The sequence below is a fragment of the Telopea speciosissima genome, chromosome 7 (assembly GCF_018873765.1).
Source record: "Telopea speciosissima isolate NSW1024214 ecotype Mountain lineage chromosome 7, Tspe_v1, whole genome shotgun sequence".
Taxonomy (NCBI): Eukaryota; Viridiplantae; Streptophyta; class Magnoliopsida; order Proteales; family Proteaceae; genus Telopea; species Telopea speciosissima.
The window spans coordinates 24,285,700-24,305,448 of record NC_057922.1 but is presented as its reverse complement, the minus strand read 5'-3'; the positions used below and the strand labels follow the sequence as shown (position 1 = coordinate 24,305,448).

The following is a 19,749-nucleotide window of genomic DNA, read 5'->3' as shown; positions in this document are numbered from 1 at the left end:
CTAAGGTTCTTTTCTCATTGTTTTGTGAATTTACGCAATTCCACCGAAAATGGATGAATCCGACCGCTACACAGTTGGTTTGACTTTATGTTACTGCCGTGTCCGTGTCTTTGTGGGGGATCTCGAACTGGCCTCACGTTCACGTACTTTTAGCGTATGAGAATGGATCACATCCGTTCAGATGAAATCCACCCTGTGTGACCCACATGGGGTAGATTAGTTTAAAGCCAAACAAAAAGCAAACAAAAAGAAGAAAAGTGAAGAATACACTTTTCTTCCCACGTTCTCTGTTGTGGGAGGTTTGGAAACAATCTCCCTGTATCTCTTGTAGTTCGGTACGGTGATGATGGAGTTAATGGTAGGTGGCAGTTAGGGGTGTAAATGAATAGTTGAAATTCATTTTTGTATTTGTGTTCGAATCCGTTTGAGAATTAAACAGATGCGGATACGGATAGGCTATAGCTATCCGAAAAGATATATTTATATGTAAACGGATAAAATATCCGATTTGTATCCGTGTTCGTATTCATTTAGCACTATCCGAATCCGTCCGAAAGCTAATCGGATGCGGATGCGAATATAGCACTATCCGAACTGAATCCGATCCATTTACATCCCTAGTGGTGGTGGTGGTGGTGGTGGTGGATATCTATATCGTAAAAGAAGATGAGGGTATTTTTATCTTTTTAAATTTTAGTAAATAGGTCAAGACAATTAGGTCTTTTCAAATTTTCAAAAAAGATGGTAGTTTGATCATTTTCTAGCATTTAACACTTGATGTGGATTTAAATGGCTTTAGAGGAGTAAAGTAACGATGGTACGTGGAATTTTCAAATTTTCAAGACGTGCATGTTACCTTGTCAAAACCTTAGGGAGCAATACGAAATATTGGATGCATTTTAGAGGGTATGCATATTTAACCCATAATAATATAAATAAGGAAATTAGAAGACTTAAGATGCTACCATCAACAAAACAACCACATAATCAACAGCTTGACAGGCGATAAACAAGACAATCGTGATCTAAAAACAATCCATCCCAGATAAGACAAAATTCAGTATAGATCTCTTTCAAGGTAAATTCATGGAGATCGAGTCTTCTGATTCAAGATTCAGAACCACATGAAGAGAACATTTGTCAACCAAGCCGCAATCCCCTCTCTCTTATTTTTATTCTTGCTTTTTCCTACAACCTTACCCGCCGTCACCCTCTCCAACCTTATACCCATGGTTTTAGTGCATGGTTTCGGAATGGGTATCGACAACATGCAAAATTGATACGATATCGATATGGTATCAGTCTAAATTGATTGTATCGGATAAAATTACCCTATTCCTTAAAAAATGAGTTTTTTGACCATTTTATCCTTTGTCCATACCGTACTACCGATATGATATCGGCACGATATGAATATCGGTGACTAGCAAAACCGATACATATCGCCCATATCAATACTTAGAACCATGCTTATACCCGCAGGCCGCAACCCCCCTAGGTTAGTTTTTGAGGGGTTTTAAGGCTTTGTTGTTTCCTCCCAAGCCGTTCTCAATCAACTTCAAGCCAATAACCTGTTGATGACGATGGCCACATGTGACCCAATTGCAAAATTATTGGATGGAATCGTTCCAAGAATGTAGTGCTCCATACGGATCATCAGTTTATTTCTTGAAGTCGAGCAAATCAAGTCGATCTGTCTCTTTCCCTATGATCCTTCTACCAGGAAATAATGGCTAACCATGATGAGTCCCCAAAAAGGAGAATGAAAACTAGACGGTGAAAGAAGTGTTATCAAAATCAAATTTTGAGACCCAGATGCAATAAAAACCATGTAATTTTGAGTTGCAGTAGCTACCCTGTTATGTCTTTGAGAAACGAATTAATTTAAAGGATAGCATCATAATAATACAAAACAAAACAATGGTAATATTCCACCAAACGCTTTACCTTTAGAAGTCTAGTCTTTCCTTTTTCTTGACCATTTTTTACGATGAGCTATAAGATAGATTTCATTGTCAATTATTATTTAAGATGACCTCAACGGTAAATACAGGAGACTTGAAACTCCTCATTGGTCTGGCAATGAAATACAGAAGACTTGAACATGGTTGGAGTTCATAGATGGTGCACATAGAAATCGAACCATTGTAAGACAAAAGAAGGCCTCGTTCAACATCAACACAATCTTTCCCTTTCTTCGCTCAACATATTGTCGGAGAAGAAAGAGGTGAGAAGGAAGATGGGTTGGAACGATGGAAGGTTGAGAAGATGGATTTATGTTTTGGTAAAGGTAAAAGGGTAAAACTACATTAATGAAGGGGTTTTGTATAATAAGGGTAAAAGGGTAAAACTACACTAATGAAAGGTAACATTTATGAATATATTGCTTCAACTAACGGTTTTAAATTAATAGACTGGATTTATTTGTAAATCCCACCATAGTCTAGGGGATATACGTGTAATTATTCAAATAATGGGGGATTACTTGTAATTGGACCAAACCATAGAGATGGTACATGTAATTTTCTTAAAAAAAAAAAAGGAAAATTTACACATATCACCCCTGAGGTTTGACGAAAGGATATTTTCACCCCCCAGTTTTGGAAAATTCTACGTATCCCCCTGAGGTTTGCAAACGGTAACAAATAAGCCCATTCCGTCAGTTCATGACTAACACTGTTAAAAATTAGACTTGAACAGACAGAATTGCCCTTCTAAGAAAAACTCAAAAAAAAAAAAAGAGGTGAATGGACAAAATTACCCTTACAAAGGAAAAAAAAAACCTGCAACTCATCTTCCCCAATCGAATTGGGGAGGATGAGTTGGAGGTTTCAGACTTGGATTTGTATGGTGTCAAATCTACTAGAGAGATATTGGAAAAACTAGACATGAGAGAGAGAGAGAAGAAAAACGGTATTCAAAATGCTTAGGTATCCATGGGTCCACGAAGAAGAAGACACATTGTTCGTGGATGGAAGGAATTTTTTTACAGGAATCACTATTTGAAGTTTATTTGATTCTCAGATCCAACGATAGCAAGAGGACCAGCTAGAAGTTTATTTGATTCTCACAGTTGGGAAGGAATTAGGGGTTGAGATTCCTGGGGTTTGGTCACAAAGAGGAGAGCTTCCTTCAACCCAAAAACCATATTGAAAGGAATAGGGAGGAGAGATATTGAAGACCAGTTGTGATTTGTCGTAGGTGTCGTTCGAAGCAAGGAAGGGTTAGAAAGAAAGAAGAAACCAGAAGGGAAGGAGAGATAAAGAATGACAGTTGAAGAAACAAAATAAATAGAAAGGAAAACTAAGGGCTTACGGAGAGGAAGGGAAACCAGAATCGCAGGGGGCAAAGAGAAGATATCACATGTCCAGCTTGGTTCCACATGTTACTGCAACCATGGATGGAGCAATCGATGGGGATACCTGTAACTCAGAGTTTAGGGTTAGGGTTTTCGCTATTCAAGAAATCCTTTAAGTGAAAAAGATAATTCCACAATCAATGAAAATTTTCGATAAACTCAAATCACTGAAATGCAGGTTCAACAACCAAAAACAGATTTCTGATCCACTGATAATTCCAATCTCAATGATTTACTTGGACCGAATCCCTAGTGAAAAACTCAAAATGTAGTACGCGAGAAACCCCAAGAAGAAAAAAAACTCTTCCCTTTCTCCCCGTTGAGAGTGCAGGAAAAAGGCCTGACGTCGAAATCAAAGATGGCGTCACAAAACAACTACTTTCTCCTTCTTCACAAGAAAGGACAGGAGAATCCGAAAGTTCCGGATTAGAGAAGAGAGATCAAAGCATTCAACGTCTAGAGTAGTGAAAGAAATTTTTTTTTTTTTTTTTTTCAAATCGAAAAAACACGGTCAGAAGTAACTCAAGAAGGACCAACCGTGTCTTCCGCTTTGCTTTCTCTCTGTGGTTGTTTTCAAAACCCTAATTGATGTAAGGAAGGCCGGCCGGCAAACACCAAAACAAGCAGCAGCGCGCTTCCTTCACCACCGCTGCCGCCACTAAACCAAACTCCTCAACTCGGATCCCCAACCTCCCTTTCTTTCACCCTTAAAAAAAAAAAACCCTTATGGTTTTGAAACCTGCAACTCATCTTCCCCAATTCGATTGGGTAAGATGAGTTGCAGGGTTTTTTTTTTTTTTCCCTTTGTAAGGGTAATTTTATCCATTCACTTTTTTTTTTTGGTGGTTTCTTCTTAGAAGGGCAATTCCGTCAGTTCAAGTCTAATTTTTAACAGTGTTAGTCATGAACTGACGGAATGGCTTTATTTATTACTATTTGCAAACCTCAGGAGTGTAAGCAGAATTTTCCAAAATTGGAGGGTGAAAATATCCTTTCATCAAACCTCAAGGGTGGTATGTGTAAATTTCCCAAAAAAAAATTTAAGCAATTTCAACCAAAATTCCTGAATAATGCATGGGCACTTCTATTAGTTGACTTGATTGTGTGCCACTGTTATGTCTTTTTCTTTTTTTGATAAAATGTGCCACTGTTCTGTCCTTGTGGCCTCTTATGATCATCAAGCAGGCATCCTTTTGCACGTTACAAGGCTAGACCAGAACCACTGTGGTGCGGCAGGGCGTTTGGTACACATCGGGCAATCAAGAGCAACCAAGCACGTGGCCGTTGGATGAGGCGCACCGCAGAGGAGCCCCATCCAAGGCTTCTCTACTCTCAACCATCGGCAAATGTGATGGGATTTTTTTTGGTCAAAAAGTCAATGGTTTAATGTAAGATATCGGATCAGGTGTCAATCACCAGCATAATTGATACGATATCAATATGAAATGAGCATGGATAGGTCACATCGGATACATTTGCTCTTAATATTCCTTTAAAAAATAAGTTAAATGATTGTTTTACCCCTTGTCTGTATGCTTTCACTGATATAGTATAGTCACGCTATTAAGATAGGTGACTAATGAAACAGATATATATCGTCCGATGAGGGTTTTCATATTCAGGAAAAGAGGACGATGAGTTTTTGTTTTGTTTAAGGGGTAAAACGGTTTGAATCATGGTCGGTTTGGTAAATCAGACCGATTCATCTTGTGTTGAATTCCCTAAACCGTTTTTAACATAAACAACTTAAAATCTGAAAACACACCGTTGGATTATTCACTTTACAGGTGTCAAGCACAGGTTATAGAATCAGAAGATGGCTGCTATAGCTCAGGCCATAGAAGATCTGAATCCAAGTTCAACAAGCAGGGGCATTGCGAATTAGGTTACAATCAAACACACTTATATCCCTAAAATACAATACGGGAAAATTGGCATCAATCAGAAAAGTAAGACCAAATCGATCAATCAAACAAGTTGATATCGATTCATGGATCGGTTCTCTTAATTTGGGCCTGAGCTGAATGCCTTGGATGATGAGACCAGACTTCCAGTTAAGAACCTTGACCTCCTTGAGACTCATCAACACCTCACCATCCTCATCAATTTGACTTCTTTCATTGAAGAACTCACCCATCTCTATCTCCATCCATCCATCCCCTCTTTTCATGGGTCCTTGTCCCTCCTCTAAATAGACAGACTTCACTTCTTCCTCTTCCCCACCACCACCATTGGCCAATTTGACTGAAACTTCTACAATAGACCCTCGAATCCGTTGGCCCTGTCCGTGAACTTGAACACCATGTAAGCTCTGTACGTTGTGTTTGGAGACAGCAGTCGTGTCTCTATCTTCCCATGGATTTCGAGCCAACACACACTCAAGAGCTCAGCCACCTCTGAAAACCTGTAACATGAAGAGATGAATCATGATTCAAGAAACCTTTGGGAAGAACCTTTGAGAGAGAAACAGAGAGTGAGAGAGAAACCTGGATTCAGGGAGGGCTGGCCAATCCCAATAGAATGGGGTATCACCCCAGGCAATGGAAAGCTGGTTTGCTCCAATCATATAACACTTCTTCCCACTGCATTTCTCCAATGCGAAAGTCTGCAATAATAAAATAAAATAAAACAAACAGTTATGGGACTATGGATATCCCACCTCATGATACAGAGATTGTGCCGAGAGCTAGAAATAATGGGGTGTGCAGTGTATGGTGTTTTTTTTTTTTTTTAACCTTGGAGCAGTTGTCGATGAGAAGGGGATTATCGCAGAGATGGAGAAAGAGGTCTTTCTTAGACGAGAAATTTGGCAGAGACGACGGAGAAACCGATGAGGAGAGGATCTGGTGGATATCGTAGCGTAAGAATTTCTCCCACACTGAGTCAGAATTTGCCGCCGATCAAAAAACCGAAGAAACAACCGACGACCTGCACGCATCTGGAGGAGATGTGAGGGATAGAATGTTCGGAATACAACCTTTGGGGAGGGATTGCAGATCGAAGGTACTCCCTTGCTCCATTTCGATCCTTTCTTCTTCTTCTTCTTCTTTTTCTTGCTCTTCGCAATTTGTCTTGGTCACCCTCTTGGTCTTGGCCCTCTTGGGTCCTCTGAATTAGAAGGAAGGCTTCCCCGCCAAGGAATGCGTGAATCTGTCCGCTGCTCAGTTGACTTGACTTTAGGTTACATTAGGCGTATGTCTTTTGGCCATTTTGTTTGGTTTGTAGTTTTGTTTAGTACAAAACCTAGCCCGAATTCTTAAAACCGATCGGAAAAACCCGGATCAAATCGAATCGATCTTTATTGGATTGGTTTTGGGCTGGGGTATGACGGACGGATTGAAAATCGAATCGCATTGAACCGATCGATAATAAATCAAAAATCAAATCAAATGGAACTGCTAAAATATCATTGAATATAAAGTTATGATAATTGAATTGATTTCAATATTAGTGAGCAAATTTATAGTAGTAAGGGGAATTGTTACAAATCAATGAATATGAGGTTATGAAAATAGGAAAATTGATTTGTAACAATGCTTCTTCCATTGATCTTCTTTTTACGTGTGGGGCTATTGAAATATTTAGAGTAGTTGAAAAGAGAAAGAGAATAAACCCGGGGCTATCAACCCGTTATCATAAAATTGAAACAGACACAAACCAAATGCACTAAAATTGAAATCGAGCCAAAACCGAAAAGTCCTTATTGGTTCGGTTTCGTTTTCCCTAAGAACCACATTGAAACCAAAAAAACCGACCCAAAGCCAGATCGAACCGACCGATTGACACCCCCACTACTGGTACTGCACCTCATATTAAACTGACCGTGTCGTAACTTGTCAGTCGGGCTGAAACTCTAGTATATGAACCGAAGTGGGCTGGGCTGGGCTGGGCTCGACGCCGATTTTATTCAAAATTACTTGAGTTACTTTTGATTCTTCATACTCCATTTGGGTTTCCTGCCATAATCAATTTTTGATTTCCAGCTGGGTTTCATACTCCATTTCGGTTTCTTTTTTTTTTTGGTCAAACTCGATTTGGGTTTCACGCCTTCGGCCCATTTCTCTGTGAGATTAGAAGAAAAATTATCTCAAGCTGTTTCATTTTTCCAATTCCATGACCAGGAAAGAAACAAAAAATCTAAGAAATATTACAGTATTTATATTTAGGGTGCACCTCATCGATCTGTTATATAAGTATCTCTACATTCCTATCTACCTCCATAATTTATTTTATAACAAGTCCGGCGAGGCACCTCTTCTTGTTATCAAAAGCCAGTTCGATGTAACATATTGATGCAAGGTGGGATTTTTTGGATTTGTTCAAACTTCAAACTTTGAGTCCACCCAATATTCAGATTGGAAATACAATTCCAGTCCCATTGTTTTTTTTTTTTTTTTATGGTAAAAAGAAAAGATTAACTTAGAAAAAAGACATTATACAGAGTTTTTAGATTGTCCAAGTCTCGCTAAATTAAGGGCAATGGCCATACAAAGAAAGTCTCCCTTATTGACAAGTCTTTTAAAAGATTCCAAGGCCAAGGAGAAGCTGGAGATGGAAGGAGATCAGTGATCTATTGATTTAAGCACTAGACTTCTTTTATCATCAATCCCATACTTGAAGCATAATCGAGGCCTGTCCGAATACTAACTAATTCTGGTTCCAAAGGAGTGGAAGATATGAAGTGTCCTGTAGCCAAAAGGATGAATCTTTTAAAAGATTCCAAAGCCAGTCCCATTGTTATGGGTCAACTCGAGGCCTATTGACGGTGTCAATTGATACCTGATTAATTACCGAGTGCAGCTTAGGGGGGGGGGGGGGTTCCACTCTTGGATTCCGTCTGTGCAGCAGGTGTACGAGAACCTGAGCCAGCCTCATGATTACTTGTTTGCCCATCCGTTTGAAGGTAAGACTGGAGTAGTGGTGCCACTACAACAACAACAAACTCAGCCTTATCCCAACTTAATGGGATCGGTTACATGGATCTAAACAAAACAAAGTAAGGAAAATTGGGTTCTAACCAAGAAAGTGTAGGAAAAATGGGAAAAAGGGATTTGGAGGAAGAGAAGAACAATGAAAATGGAAGATAAGAAATGAAAACAAAAAGGGAAATAGATAGAAAAATGAAATATGCAATACGAAATATTAAAGATAGTAAGAGGAAAGAAGCACAACTCAACACGTCAGGAGAATCTCAATTAAATGGGGTCTACTACATGGATCCTTGCCCTCTAGGCTCTATCTGAAGTCATACTTGGTACAAGGCTTAGATTATGCAAAATACTTATCCTCACTGAAATAGAGAATATCTATCCAAAGGGCATAGCCGGTGCCTGAGGCTCTCACTACGCACTGCGGGGTCTGGGGAGAGTCATAATGTATGCAAACTTACCCCTCCTTTTGGAGAGAGAATATCTATCCTGCAACATATGCTTTATGAACCTTACCATGGATTTCGAGCTGACACAGTCGAGCTCTAATACCTCTGAGAATCGTGAACATGAAGCATATGAATTGTTAGTAACCATAGAACACAAGATCCAAGGCAAACTTGGGAGGGCCAGAGAAGGGCAGCTGAGAGAAAAATAAGGACTTCCAGTGAGAGAAAGATCGCCACCTCCAAGGCTCCAATACCTGAAAGTATCTCCCCAAATGATAGAAAGCCCTCTTGCTCCTATCATGTAACATTTCTTCTCACTCCATTTGTCACAACAGAGGTTCCATCTCTCTCTTCCTTTTTTCTTTTACTTTTGCGTTATTAGAAGCAAACTCTAATCTATCGCTCTCTCTCTCTCTCTCTCCCTAGTTGCGAGACATGGGATATGATATGGGTATTGGTTGAGCAATGATCCAATCTACATGTGTAAATAGAAATTTGAACTGCGACAACTCTTAAAAGGCAGAAAGAAATTGTTTTTTTTTTTTCTCAAAACTTTGCAACTCAACGTCTTCAATCTTCAAAGTATGGCACATTTGCACTCAATGAGCCTTGGTAAAGCATTGAAGGTAGGGCAGAAGCTCTGTTTTCAGACAAGTGAGAAGGGCAGAACCCCTGTCTTGTAATGAAATTATGGTACAGGCCTCTTTACAAATGGAAAGTTCAGGTTTAATTTGGACTGCCATTGTTTATTTGAAACATAAAATTAGGAATAAATCAACCAAATGAGTGGAATAAGTTTAGATCTAAACCAAGAGAAAAACATAAGAAAAGTAAGACCAAATCAATCAAACATGCTCATATTGATTACTGCTTCTCAACTGGCTCACTTTGGGCCTGAGCTCAATACCTTGTATGATGAGACCAGACTTCCAATTACCAGATTTGACCTCCAAGAGACTCATCTCAACTTCCCCATCTTCATCTCTTTCATTGAAGAACTCACCCATCTCTATCTCCATCCACCCATCCCCTCTCTCCATGAGTCCTTGTCCCTCCTGTCGTCCAAGCTGCTGCTCAGGACCCAAATAGACAAACTTCACCTCTCCCTCTTCAGCACCACCATCATTGGCCAATTTGACTGAAACATCTGCAAGCACATCCTTGAATCCGTGGGCGTTGTCCGTGAACTTGAGCACCAGGTAAGCTCCGTAGGTTGAGTTTGGAGACAGCAGTCGTGTCTCCAGCTTGCCGCGGATTTCGAGCCAACACAAGTTCACGAGCTCAGCCACCTCTGAAAACCTGTAACATCCACATGATTCATCAAAAGCCTGTAACACATACGTTGAGGGAGGCCATGAGGTTTGAGAGAGAGAGAGAGAGAGAGAGAGACCTGGATTCAGGGTCGGATCTCCATTTCCAATACCTTGGGGTATCACCCCAGACAACGGTAAGCCCTTTTTCTCCAATCATGAAACACTTCTTCCCACTGCACTTCTCCAATCCGAAGGTCTGCAATAAGACAAGAAGTCAAGAATTGGCGAGGGGCGACTATGGTGATTGGGTGAACGTACGAGACAACCATTCAGATGGAATCCCCTCTGTAAGACCCACATCATTGACTGTGATGTGGTTTTACCTTAATGCCCCTGTCGATAAGAAGGGGATTATCGCAGAGATGAAGAAAGAGCTCCTTCTTAGACGAGAAATTCGGCAGAGACGACGGGGAAACCGATGAGGAGAGGATCTGGTGGATATCGGAGGGTAAGAACTTCTCCCACACCGAGTCAGAATTGGCCGCCGATCGGAAAACAGAAGAAACAACCGACGACCTGCACGCATCTGTAGGAGATGTGAGGGATAGAATATTCGAAATACAACCTTCGGGGAGGACGTACAGATCGAAGGTAATCCCTTGCTCCATTGCTATTCGAAATCTGTCTTAGTCGCTCCCTTGGATCCTTTGAAATCGAAGGAAAGCTTCGTCGATAAGGTTCTTTCTTCTTTGTTTGGTGAATTTAACGCAATTTCGACGAAAATTAGAGAAAAAAAGAATAATTTCGTCCACCGCCTGTGTCACTGTTGTGCCCTGCGGGGCTCTGGTCTGTCGGCATCGACCAGGTGTCCTTTTGAACATTACAAGGCCTGTCTCTCTACCGACGGCAAATGTAATGGAACTTTCACTTTCTTGCAGGGTTTTAGTACTCGCCGATACCGATATTGATCCGAATCGGACGATTTTACCATTAAAATTTCAATAAAAAAAAATAGTTTTTCCTTTAACATCATGGTGGAATGGTGTTAGGGGCGTCAATGGGTCGATTTTGTCCGGTTTTGGTAGAGCTGAATTGGTATCAAGTGAAATGGGTGAATCTGAAACCAAATCAATTAGGGAAGGGGCATGGACTTTGTGACAATGAGTTTTTTGATTGATTTCAGTTTTGGTTTTGGTCCAGTTTAGATTCAATTTATTTTGGAAAATGAATGTTGTCTGACTACGTCGCTCCTACTTCTAGACACAGAGTGCATGAAATTACTGTCCAATCCTTTGAAAAATTCAGTTTTAGTTGTAATATTTTTCCAACAATACCTAGGTCCATTTCCCCTCCGAGGTTCAGATTGGATGAAAAATTATCCTGGCACCGGTTGATGACTTGATGATACCGGCTGTTTCATTTTGCTAATCTCTTGAGTAGGGAAAAAATATCTGATGAAAATTTAATGATTATTTTGTCCTTTAGATCTATTCTCTTCTATATCCCTACATGTAGCGGTGTCAAAACTTAACCCGAACCGATGAAAATGGTCCAAACCGAACTGATATAGCTTCAACCAAATGGAACGCTCCTTATTGGATCGGCTTAGGGCTGGATATTGCACACCTGAAACCAAATTGAAACAAACTTAACTTGAAATCGAAAGTAGAACCTATTTACACCTTATTTCAGTCAATAGACCAAAATCTATTTTAATCAAAACTGACCTATCAATCACTGACTGAAAACAGTCAACGAGGTAAATGGTCGGTGACTGAAAAACATACGATCAGTGATTGACGAACAATTAACGGCATGGGTGTATTTCTCAATTATTTTGGAAAATAGAGATGACATGCGTAAATATCTAAACCTCACTGGTGTTTTTGTAGATACCTAATACCTTAAGGGAGGTACGTGTAAAAAAACCTATATATAAAGAATCTCATGCATATACATATAATAATTGGATCTCATTTATGCAATTGAACTGTTTGGTTGAGTCATGGTTTTGGACGGTGTACTTGTTAACTGGATTTGCATCCAGATATACCAAATATAATTTGTGAACTTCATGTTTTACAATTGGAAAATTCTTGTTGTAACCAAGGCTGGTGGAAAAAAAATTGCATCCTTAAATTTTTTTGCCCTTTTAATATAGGGCAAGAGAACGCTAAGCAATCGTGTAACGCTTGCACCAGCATGGGGGCCAATAAGAGCACATGTCGGACCATTTGAAGGAATGAAACTTTGTAGTTCACAGGGGGCTGAGTAGTAATTTTGCACGGTTTTGTGTGCCTGACCAGTTAACATTCTTTTTTCCATTTAATATAACCCACATTTTTTCTTTAATGAAGGTAAATCCCATCATTTCACATAAAAACTGCATTAAATACTACAATAAATATCTTTCAATTTTTGAAAATCCTTTTTTATCCCTACATTAATTAATGGATAAATTACACATCACCCCCTGGTTTTCAATCGAAACTCAGATCACCCCTTGGTTTTTGAAAAAACTCAAATCACCCCCTGATTTAGACACAATATGACAAATTAGTCCCTAACGTTAGTTTTATGCTGTTAAGTGATGATGTCAGCTAGTTAATTAAATTTAAATCCCTAAACTACCCTTGATCAGTGTTGATTTACTATTTTACCCTTGTAACTAAAAAACCCTAGATTCATCCTCATCCTCACATCTGCAACTCAATCTCAAGCAAAGTTCACCGGAGAGAAGAAAAGGCAGAAGTTTTGTTGAATCTTCACTGCTACCCTCTTAAATCTCCTCTTTTCTTTCGAAAAACTCAGAGCAACTCAAATCTATCAACACTCAAATCTCCAAACCCATCAATACTCAACACTCAACACTCAACACTCAAATCTCCTCTGTATACAAAAAACCCTAAACCCATCAACACTCAAATCTCCTCTGCATACAAAAATTCCCCAAATCTGAACTTGAATCCAGTCATCGTTCCTTGAAGTTCACATGCGCTCTCTTCCTAACTGATCTGCAAGAGTTGTGTGAGCAGATTTCTTCTCTCTCGTGTTTTTCTCAATCTGATCGAAGCCTACTTCTCTCGGTGAGTTCCCCTCTCTTCCTCTTCCCTATTTTCCCTTGTTCTCCCTGTTATTTTCCTTCTTGTTACTTGCAGAGTTTCTGTTTATTGTTCTTCTTCCTGTAAAACGGTACTGACAGTCCAACTGTCTGGGATTGATCTCTCTCGATCCTTCTCCATTCTTCCCAAAATTGTGTGTTGATTCTTCCCTTGTGGACAGCATAACCTGTTTAACTTGGTTCCGTGAGAGTGAGTTTATGGTGCTATTCAAACCTGGGTTTAAACCAGAACCTGGAACCTCCACCTAGGTAAGTTTTGTTAGGGTTTAGGGTTTAAGCACAAGGTTGCTTAAAGCATTACACCCTGAGTATCTAGTTTGGAATACCCAGACTGCTGCCTCCAGCTAGTATATATATAGGAAAACTAGGGTTTAGGTCAGATGGACTAATTACTAGATTGCCCCTTACAGCCTGGGCATTAATACAAGTAGGATTATATTAGAACATATGAAGGGATATTATGTAAATACCCTTACAATCTCCTCCTATGTTCTACATATATCCACCACACATGTATAGAAACCATTGTTCAATCAGTAATTGAATCAAACTAAATTGAATAAATTGAATAGCAATAATCCAATAAATCAAATAAGCAATAAGTAAACTTCAAGAAATAAAACTAGGGTTTTAGATCAAAACTAAACCCAATAATAAATCCGAAGTTTCACATGCAAGTGGCTAAACCAAAAGAAATAATCAAAAGGAAAAGTCCTTGCAATCCATGTGACTTTACTCATTAAGTAAGTCATCCTCATCGAGATCCAGGTTCAACCGTTCTCCTCCATCTTCGCCATTCTCTGTAACTTGTCAAATATGAATTTTATAAGATAATATGAATTCAATCATTTGCACAATAGTATCTAGTTCAACAATAAGAACTTAGTATATTCCATATATGGCTGAAGGTAAATCAAAACCAATAAGCATCATCATCAAGTTTCTTTACAAGAACTCAATCCTATATAGTTTCTAGCATAAGGACCATACCATGTTTTCATTTGGAATACTGTGTTCGTCATATCAGTCATAGATTTATGTTGTATCATCAAATTTGGAATGGTACACCATACTACGAAAGACATGTCATCAAATTTGGAATGACATAAAGACTAGCACAATATCATTGAAACATATCAGACATTTTTCATATTCCTTTGTGGAATAACAAAGTGAGGAGACTTCACATGAAAATTTACTACACCATCAAATTTAGAATGGTTTCACAAACCCCCATACTTAGTAACCTAACTAAGTTATCTAAAACATGTAAACTATCCCGAATGCTTACCAAGGCTAGATGAGATTCGAATAATTCAAAATAATACTGGGTTAGGTTAAGACCTGACTAAATGGTCTTTAACCCCATTTCCCCCGTAGTTTTGAATATTCGATTTTTGTTCAATCCCTTTGTAAGGGCATCTGCCGTATTATCTTTCGATCTCACATCAGTCAAAGTGATAATCCCTTATTCTGTTCGATAATTCAACATGACCTGTTTCAGCCTGATGTGTCTCCTCTTACCATTAAAGAGTGATTTATTCACTATCGTCTTTGTTGCTTAATTATCACAGAATATAGATATATAGTTTAACTTAAAACTCCTCAATAGAATATCCATGATCAAATCTTTTATCCACTCTGCTTCATCTCCTGCAGAAGGTAAAGTATAAAGTTCCGATTCCATAGATGACAGAGCAATACCAGTCTGTTTCTTGAATTTCCATCCTACAACTGCTCCTCCTAGTGTAAATATATAACCACTAGTGGATCTGCTGTTTTCCAAATCTGAGCACCAAGATGCATCAGAATATCCTTCCAAAGTTGGAGGATGTCCTGTATAACATAGAGCATAACCTAGAGTGCCCTTAAGGTATCTCATCAGCCTCGTTAGTGTATCCCAATGCTTTTTTTCAGGATTACTAGTGAAACGACTCAGCGTGCCTACCCTAAAGGCTATGTCTGGCCTAGTGTAACTCATTGCATACATGAGACTACCAATCAGTTTAGAATATTCTGACTGATTCGCGGTATCACCTATGTTAGGTTTCAACCGTTTGTTATAGTCATAGGATGTCTCAATCGATTTACAATCACTGTATCCCTAACTAGAAAGTAGCATCTCAATATAATGAGACTGACTAAGGGTGATCCCTTGCTCATCGAATCTTAATGGTGTCTACCACACCAAGATCTTTCATGTCAAATTCTTTGGACAAGGTTTATTTAATGTCACTCACTACAGAGAGATCAAAACCTAGAATCAACATGTAGTCTACATACAAGCAAATAATCGCGACCTTGTTTGACTCAGACAAAAAATAAAGGCACTTATCCGAGTTGCTAGTTTGAAAACCAAGGCTCTTTACTGTCTTGTCAAACTTCTCATGCCATAATTTGGGTGTTTGTTTAAGACAATAGAGAGATTTGTTTAATTTACAAACTCTTTTTTCAGAACCTTCCATGACAAACCTTTCAGGTTGGTTCATGTAGATTTCTTCTGTTAGGTCTCCATTAAGGAAAGTCATTTTTACATCCATTTGATGCACAACATAGTGCTTAATAGATGCTATGGCAAGAAGAATCCTTATAATTGCCAAATGGCAGATCGGGGAGTAGATGTCAAAATAATCTATCCCTCTCACTTGGGTATAGCCCTTAGCTACTAACCGTGCTTTATACTTGGCTATAGACCCATCCAGATTAAGTTTCTTCTTCAGTACCCACTTACACCTTATTGTCTTGGCCCCTTTAGGCAGATCAACAAGGTGTCAGGTCTAATTCTACATTAAAGAGCTCATTTCCTCATCAATGGCTTCTTTCTATAGCAGTGAGTCCCTGGATCTCATCGCTTCCTTATAGGTGGATGGATCGGTCTCTAAATAGTAGGTCACAAAATCCTCACAAAAAACTTTGGGTACTCTATCTCTAGTAGATACTCTTCTAGGCTCTGATTTAGTAACCATAGTAGGTTGAGTGTCAGAAACAATTAGTTCAGATTCCAAAGGTGATTCTGTAACCATTTCAGTCAGACCAGGTAAGGTCAGGCTTTTATCTCTGAGGAATTTATCTTCAAAGTATCCTTAGATTCTATCACCACATTGGTTGATAGATCCAAAAACTGGTCTGCAGCACTGTCTTCTACACAACTTAGATACACATAAGTGTTTGTTCTAGTTCCCACCTTAGGTCTCCTAGGGTCTTGTATCTTAACATAAGCTATACAGCCCCAAACCTTAAGAGTGTCATATCTACATGGATGGTTATGCCATAGTTCATAAGGTATAGAAGTTAGTTTTGAATATGGTAGTCTATTTAGAATGTGATTTGCAGTCAATACTACTTCTCCCCAATAACAAGAGGACATGCCAGTTGTCAATAACATGGAGTTTAACATCTCTGTTAATGTCCTGTTATTTCTTTCAGTTATGCTATTTGATTAAGGTGAGTAAGGAGCAATAGTTTCAAGGATTATGCCTGCAGAGACACAGAATTCCTGAACTCTGTCAATTTGTATTCTCCTCCCCTATCACTTCTAAATCTTTTAATTTTCAAGTTCAACTGATTTTCTACCATATTCTTGAAAATTTTAAAATTTTAAAATGCTTCATCTTTAGATTTTAACAGGTATAAATGACAATATCTAGAAAAATCGTCTATAAATGTTATCAAATACTTCCGACTTTCTCTAGTTGTGTAGCTTTTAAAGTCACAAATGTCAGAATGTATAAGTTCAAAAAATTGAGTGTTCCTAGAAATCGTTCTGAAAGATTTTCTAGTTATTTTGGTTTGAGCACACACTTCACATCTGTTAAATCTAGATGAAGTGTCTAATGGTAAATTATGCGGTTTAGCTAGTTTGAGCATTTTCCTATAGTTCACATGTCCTAACCTACAATGTAGTATTTTGGGATCAAGTGAAGTATAGTTAACCTGATTTATTGTCTCATTAGCTAAACTCAACCTAAACATACCATTCAAATTATAAACACATCCAAAATAAAAAAGAGTTAACAGACAGTGTTACTCTACCACTATTAAAAGTAATAGACATGCCAGCATCAAGCAAAATTCCAATTGAAATTAAATTCTTTTCAAAACCAGGAAAGATTTTAACATTTTTCAAAGTAAGTATTTTACCTAATGAAAGAACCAGGTTCGCTATCCCTTGTTGAACCACTTCTACAACGTCTCCATTTGCAACAGTGACAGTCTTTGCTACTTGAACAACATCAATGAGCAGATTCTTACTAGTGCAAACATAACAAGTCGCTCCAGAGTCTAACCACCAATCTGAAGATGTACTGGCCAGCCCCTTACCCTTGCCAACCATGACAACAACGTTAGTAGGCTTAGTCTTGTCCACCAACATGTGAACTTCCTTCTGTGGTGTGTCAGTGTTCCCTTTCTTAGGACTCCTACACTCAGATGCATAGTGACCCCATTTTTCACAGTTGCGGTACTTGCCTTTCTTTTTAAAGTTAGTTTTTTTGACCTCCAACTATTGGGGTTCTTTCTTAGGTGGCTTAGACTGCCTAGGATTTTTCTTAGGTTGTAAAACGAAATTGACAGATGCCTGTTGTTGTTTCACCATCTCCAAGTTATTCCTGGCTCTGTTTTCATCTTCGATTCTGATGAACCGTTTGAGATCATCTAGCCCCACTTGTGTTTTCTTCCTATGCATCTCAGTTTTAAAGGAATGCCAAGTAGAGGGTAACTTAAAAATAATTGCACCCACTAAGAATGCATCAACAACAGAGATATTTTCTTGGTTCAATTTTGTTCTCAAGTTCTTAAAATCTGTTACTTGTGAAAGTATTTCTGTCTTTTTGAAACTTGAAATCCATAAATTTGTCAACCAAGTGAGTTTTTGATAGGGCCTCCTCCTTTTTGAATTGGACTTCTAGGTTTTTCCAAATCTCTTTTGCAGTCTCATATTTACTATAGGTCTCTGCTAGCCTATCTGACAGGCAGTTCAATAGGTAGTCTTTGCAAAAGTCCTCATCACTTATCCATTGGACTTCAGTTAGGTTCGTGCAATCAGAAAATTTATTTACTGCAGTGTAGAAAATATTGAGGTACTTGAGTCCAAACTGAGTTTTTCTTTTCTAAGAACTGAACTCAGAACCACTAAAGCTTTCCAATTTGATTATCTCAGTTGGAACAGTGTGTTTCTCCATATTTATGTGATTTGTTTATATGCCCAAATAAAAATTCAAATAAAAAATAAATACTCAAGGAACAATCACACCTGAGATGAAGAACCCTAGATTTAGACGACGGAGGAAAGGATGGCGGCGGTACAGCGACATCAACAGTCGTGGCAGGCACGGGTCACTGGCTATTGTTTGGTGACGACTAGCACTGGTCGCAACCCCTGGATAGTGATCGATCTCAAAAACAAATAAAAAGTTAAAGCCTTTTGTCTTCTTCTATTTTTTTTTGTTTTAATTTTTTTTAATAGTCAAATTAAAGAAGTAGAAAAGAGCTTTTAAGAATAGAAGCTCTCTGCCGTACTCTGTCAAAAGGTAAATTCCAAAACTTCTTTTGATTTGGTTTTTTTTTATTTTTTATTTTTTTTAATAGTCAAATCAAGGAAGTAGAAAAGAGCTTTGAACAATATAAGCTCCCTGCCAATAACGTACTCTGCCAAAAGAGAAACTCCAAAACTTCTTTTGATTTGATTTGATTTTTTTCTTTTTTCAAATCAATCAAATCAAAATGGATTAATTGCTTTTGTCTTTATAATCAAACAACCAAATAAAAAACCTTTGATAAAGGTTCTCTGCCAAGGTCTGCAAACGTTACAAACGTCTCCTCAGCTTTGTTTTAAAATCAAATCAAAGCAAAAGCTTTGAGAAATGAAAACCGTGCACGCACGTTCGAACAGAATCGTGAAGACAGATCTCTAAGCTTGATTGATCGTTTGATAAAGAATTACCTCTAAAACTGGAACCGTGAGGCAAGACTTTTGATCGATGCCGTTAAGATAAAAACAATAACCGTCATTAGATTCCGTGATCACCAAAAGTCGATCAAGTAAAACTCCAAAGCTGATAAGAAAACTAGAATTGTGTCGAAGTCGAACGTGAATCCAAAATCGAAAGCCGATCTTGATCGTAGAGAAACGAAAATCCTAATGTTTTAAGATTGTTAGGGTTTAAGGTTTAAGCACAAGGTTGCTTAAAGCATTACAACCTGAGTATCTAGTTTGGAATATCCAGACTGCTGCCTCCAACTAGTATATATAGGGAAACTAGGGTTTAGGTCAGATGGGCTAATTACTAGATTGCCTCTCATAGCCTGGACATTAATACAAATAGGATTATATTAGAACATATGAAGAGATCGTACATAAATACCCTTACAAGTTTCAGTCTTTAATCTTCTTCTAGTATTGGTATTTTGGCTGGTTTATGAGTTGGGCTCAGCATTTGAATCTTCTATCAATTGATCCTGCTGTGTCTAGTTTGATACTTTGATTCTTCTGATTCAAGCGGTTCTAATCTTAATCTTCAATTTCTATTCCTAAGTATTCTGTTCTAGTTGGATTTCATCGTTGATTATCTGATTTCTTAGCCTGCGGTTACCCTGTTTTAGCATTATTTTCAGTCTGATGTGTTTAATCACCTGAGACTGA

The 19,749-nt window shown here is 38.4% G+C and overlaps 2 protein-coding genes and 1 pseudogene across 2 annotated transcripts in view; all 3 read right to left on the bottom strand.

Annotated features, from left to right (window-relative positions):
* LOC122669510 (F-box protein PP2-B10-like) overlaps positions 1-10,650 on the bottom strand; it is a 45,520-nt gene extending 34,870 nt beyond the window's left edge. The window contains exon 1 of the mRNA XM_043866291.1: positions 10,614-10,650. The gene's annotated coding sequence lies outside the window, so the exon portion shown is untranslated. The remainder of the gene's footprint in view (positions 1-10,613) is intronic.
* LOC122668380 lies at positions 5,217-6,378 on the bottom strand (annotated as a pseudogene).
* Positions 9,581-10,682, bottom strand: LOC122669512 (F-box protein At2g02240-like). Its single transcript, XM_043866292.1, has 3 exons — positions 10,372-10,682; positions 10,126-10,244; positions 9,581-10,034 (listed from the first exon to the last, which is right to left on the bottom strand). Exons 1-3 carry the CDS (start codon positions 10,654-10,656, stop codon positions 9,581-9,583), a joined length of 858 nt encoding a protein of 285 aa, XP_043722227.1. The 5' UTR covers positions 10,657-10,682.
* Between the last annotated feature and the right edge of the window lie 9,067 nt (positions 10,683-19,749).

Coding starts and splice junctions, on each gene's coding strand:
- LOC122669512 (XM_043866292.1), bottom strand. CDS start 10,656: ATGGAGCAAGGGATTACCTTCGATCTGTACGTCCTCCCCGAAGGTTGT. Junction 10,245..10,371: donor TTATCGACAGGGGCATTAAG/GTAAAACCACAT, acceptor GTCTTATTGCAG/ACCTTCGGATTGGAGAAGTG. Junction 10,035..10,125: donor AGATCCGACCCTGAATCCAG/GTCTCTCTCTCT, acceptor TGGATGTTACAG/GTTTTCAGAGGTGGCTGAGC.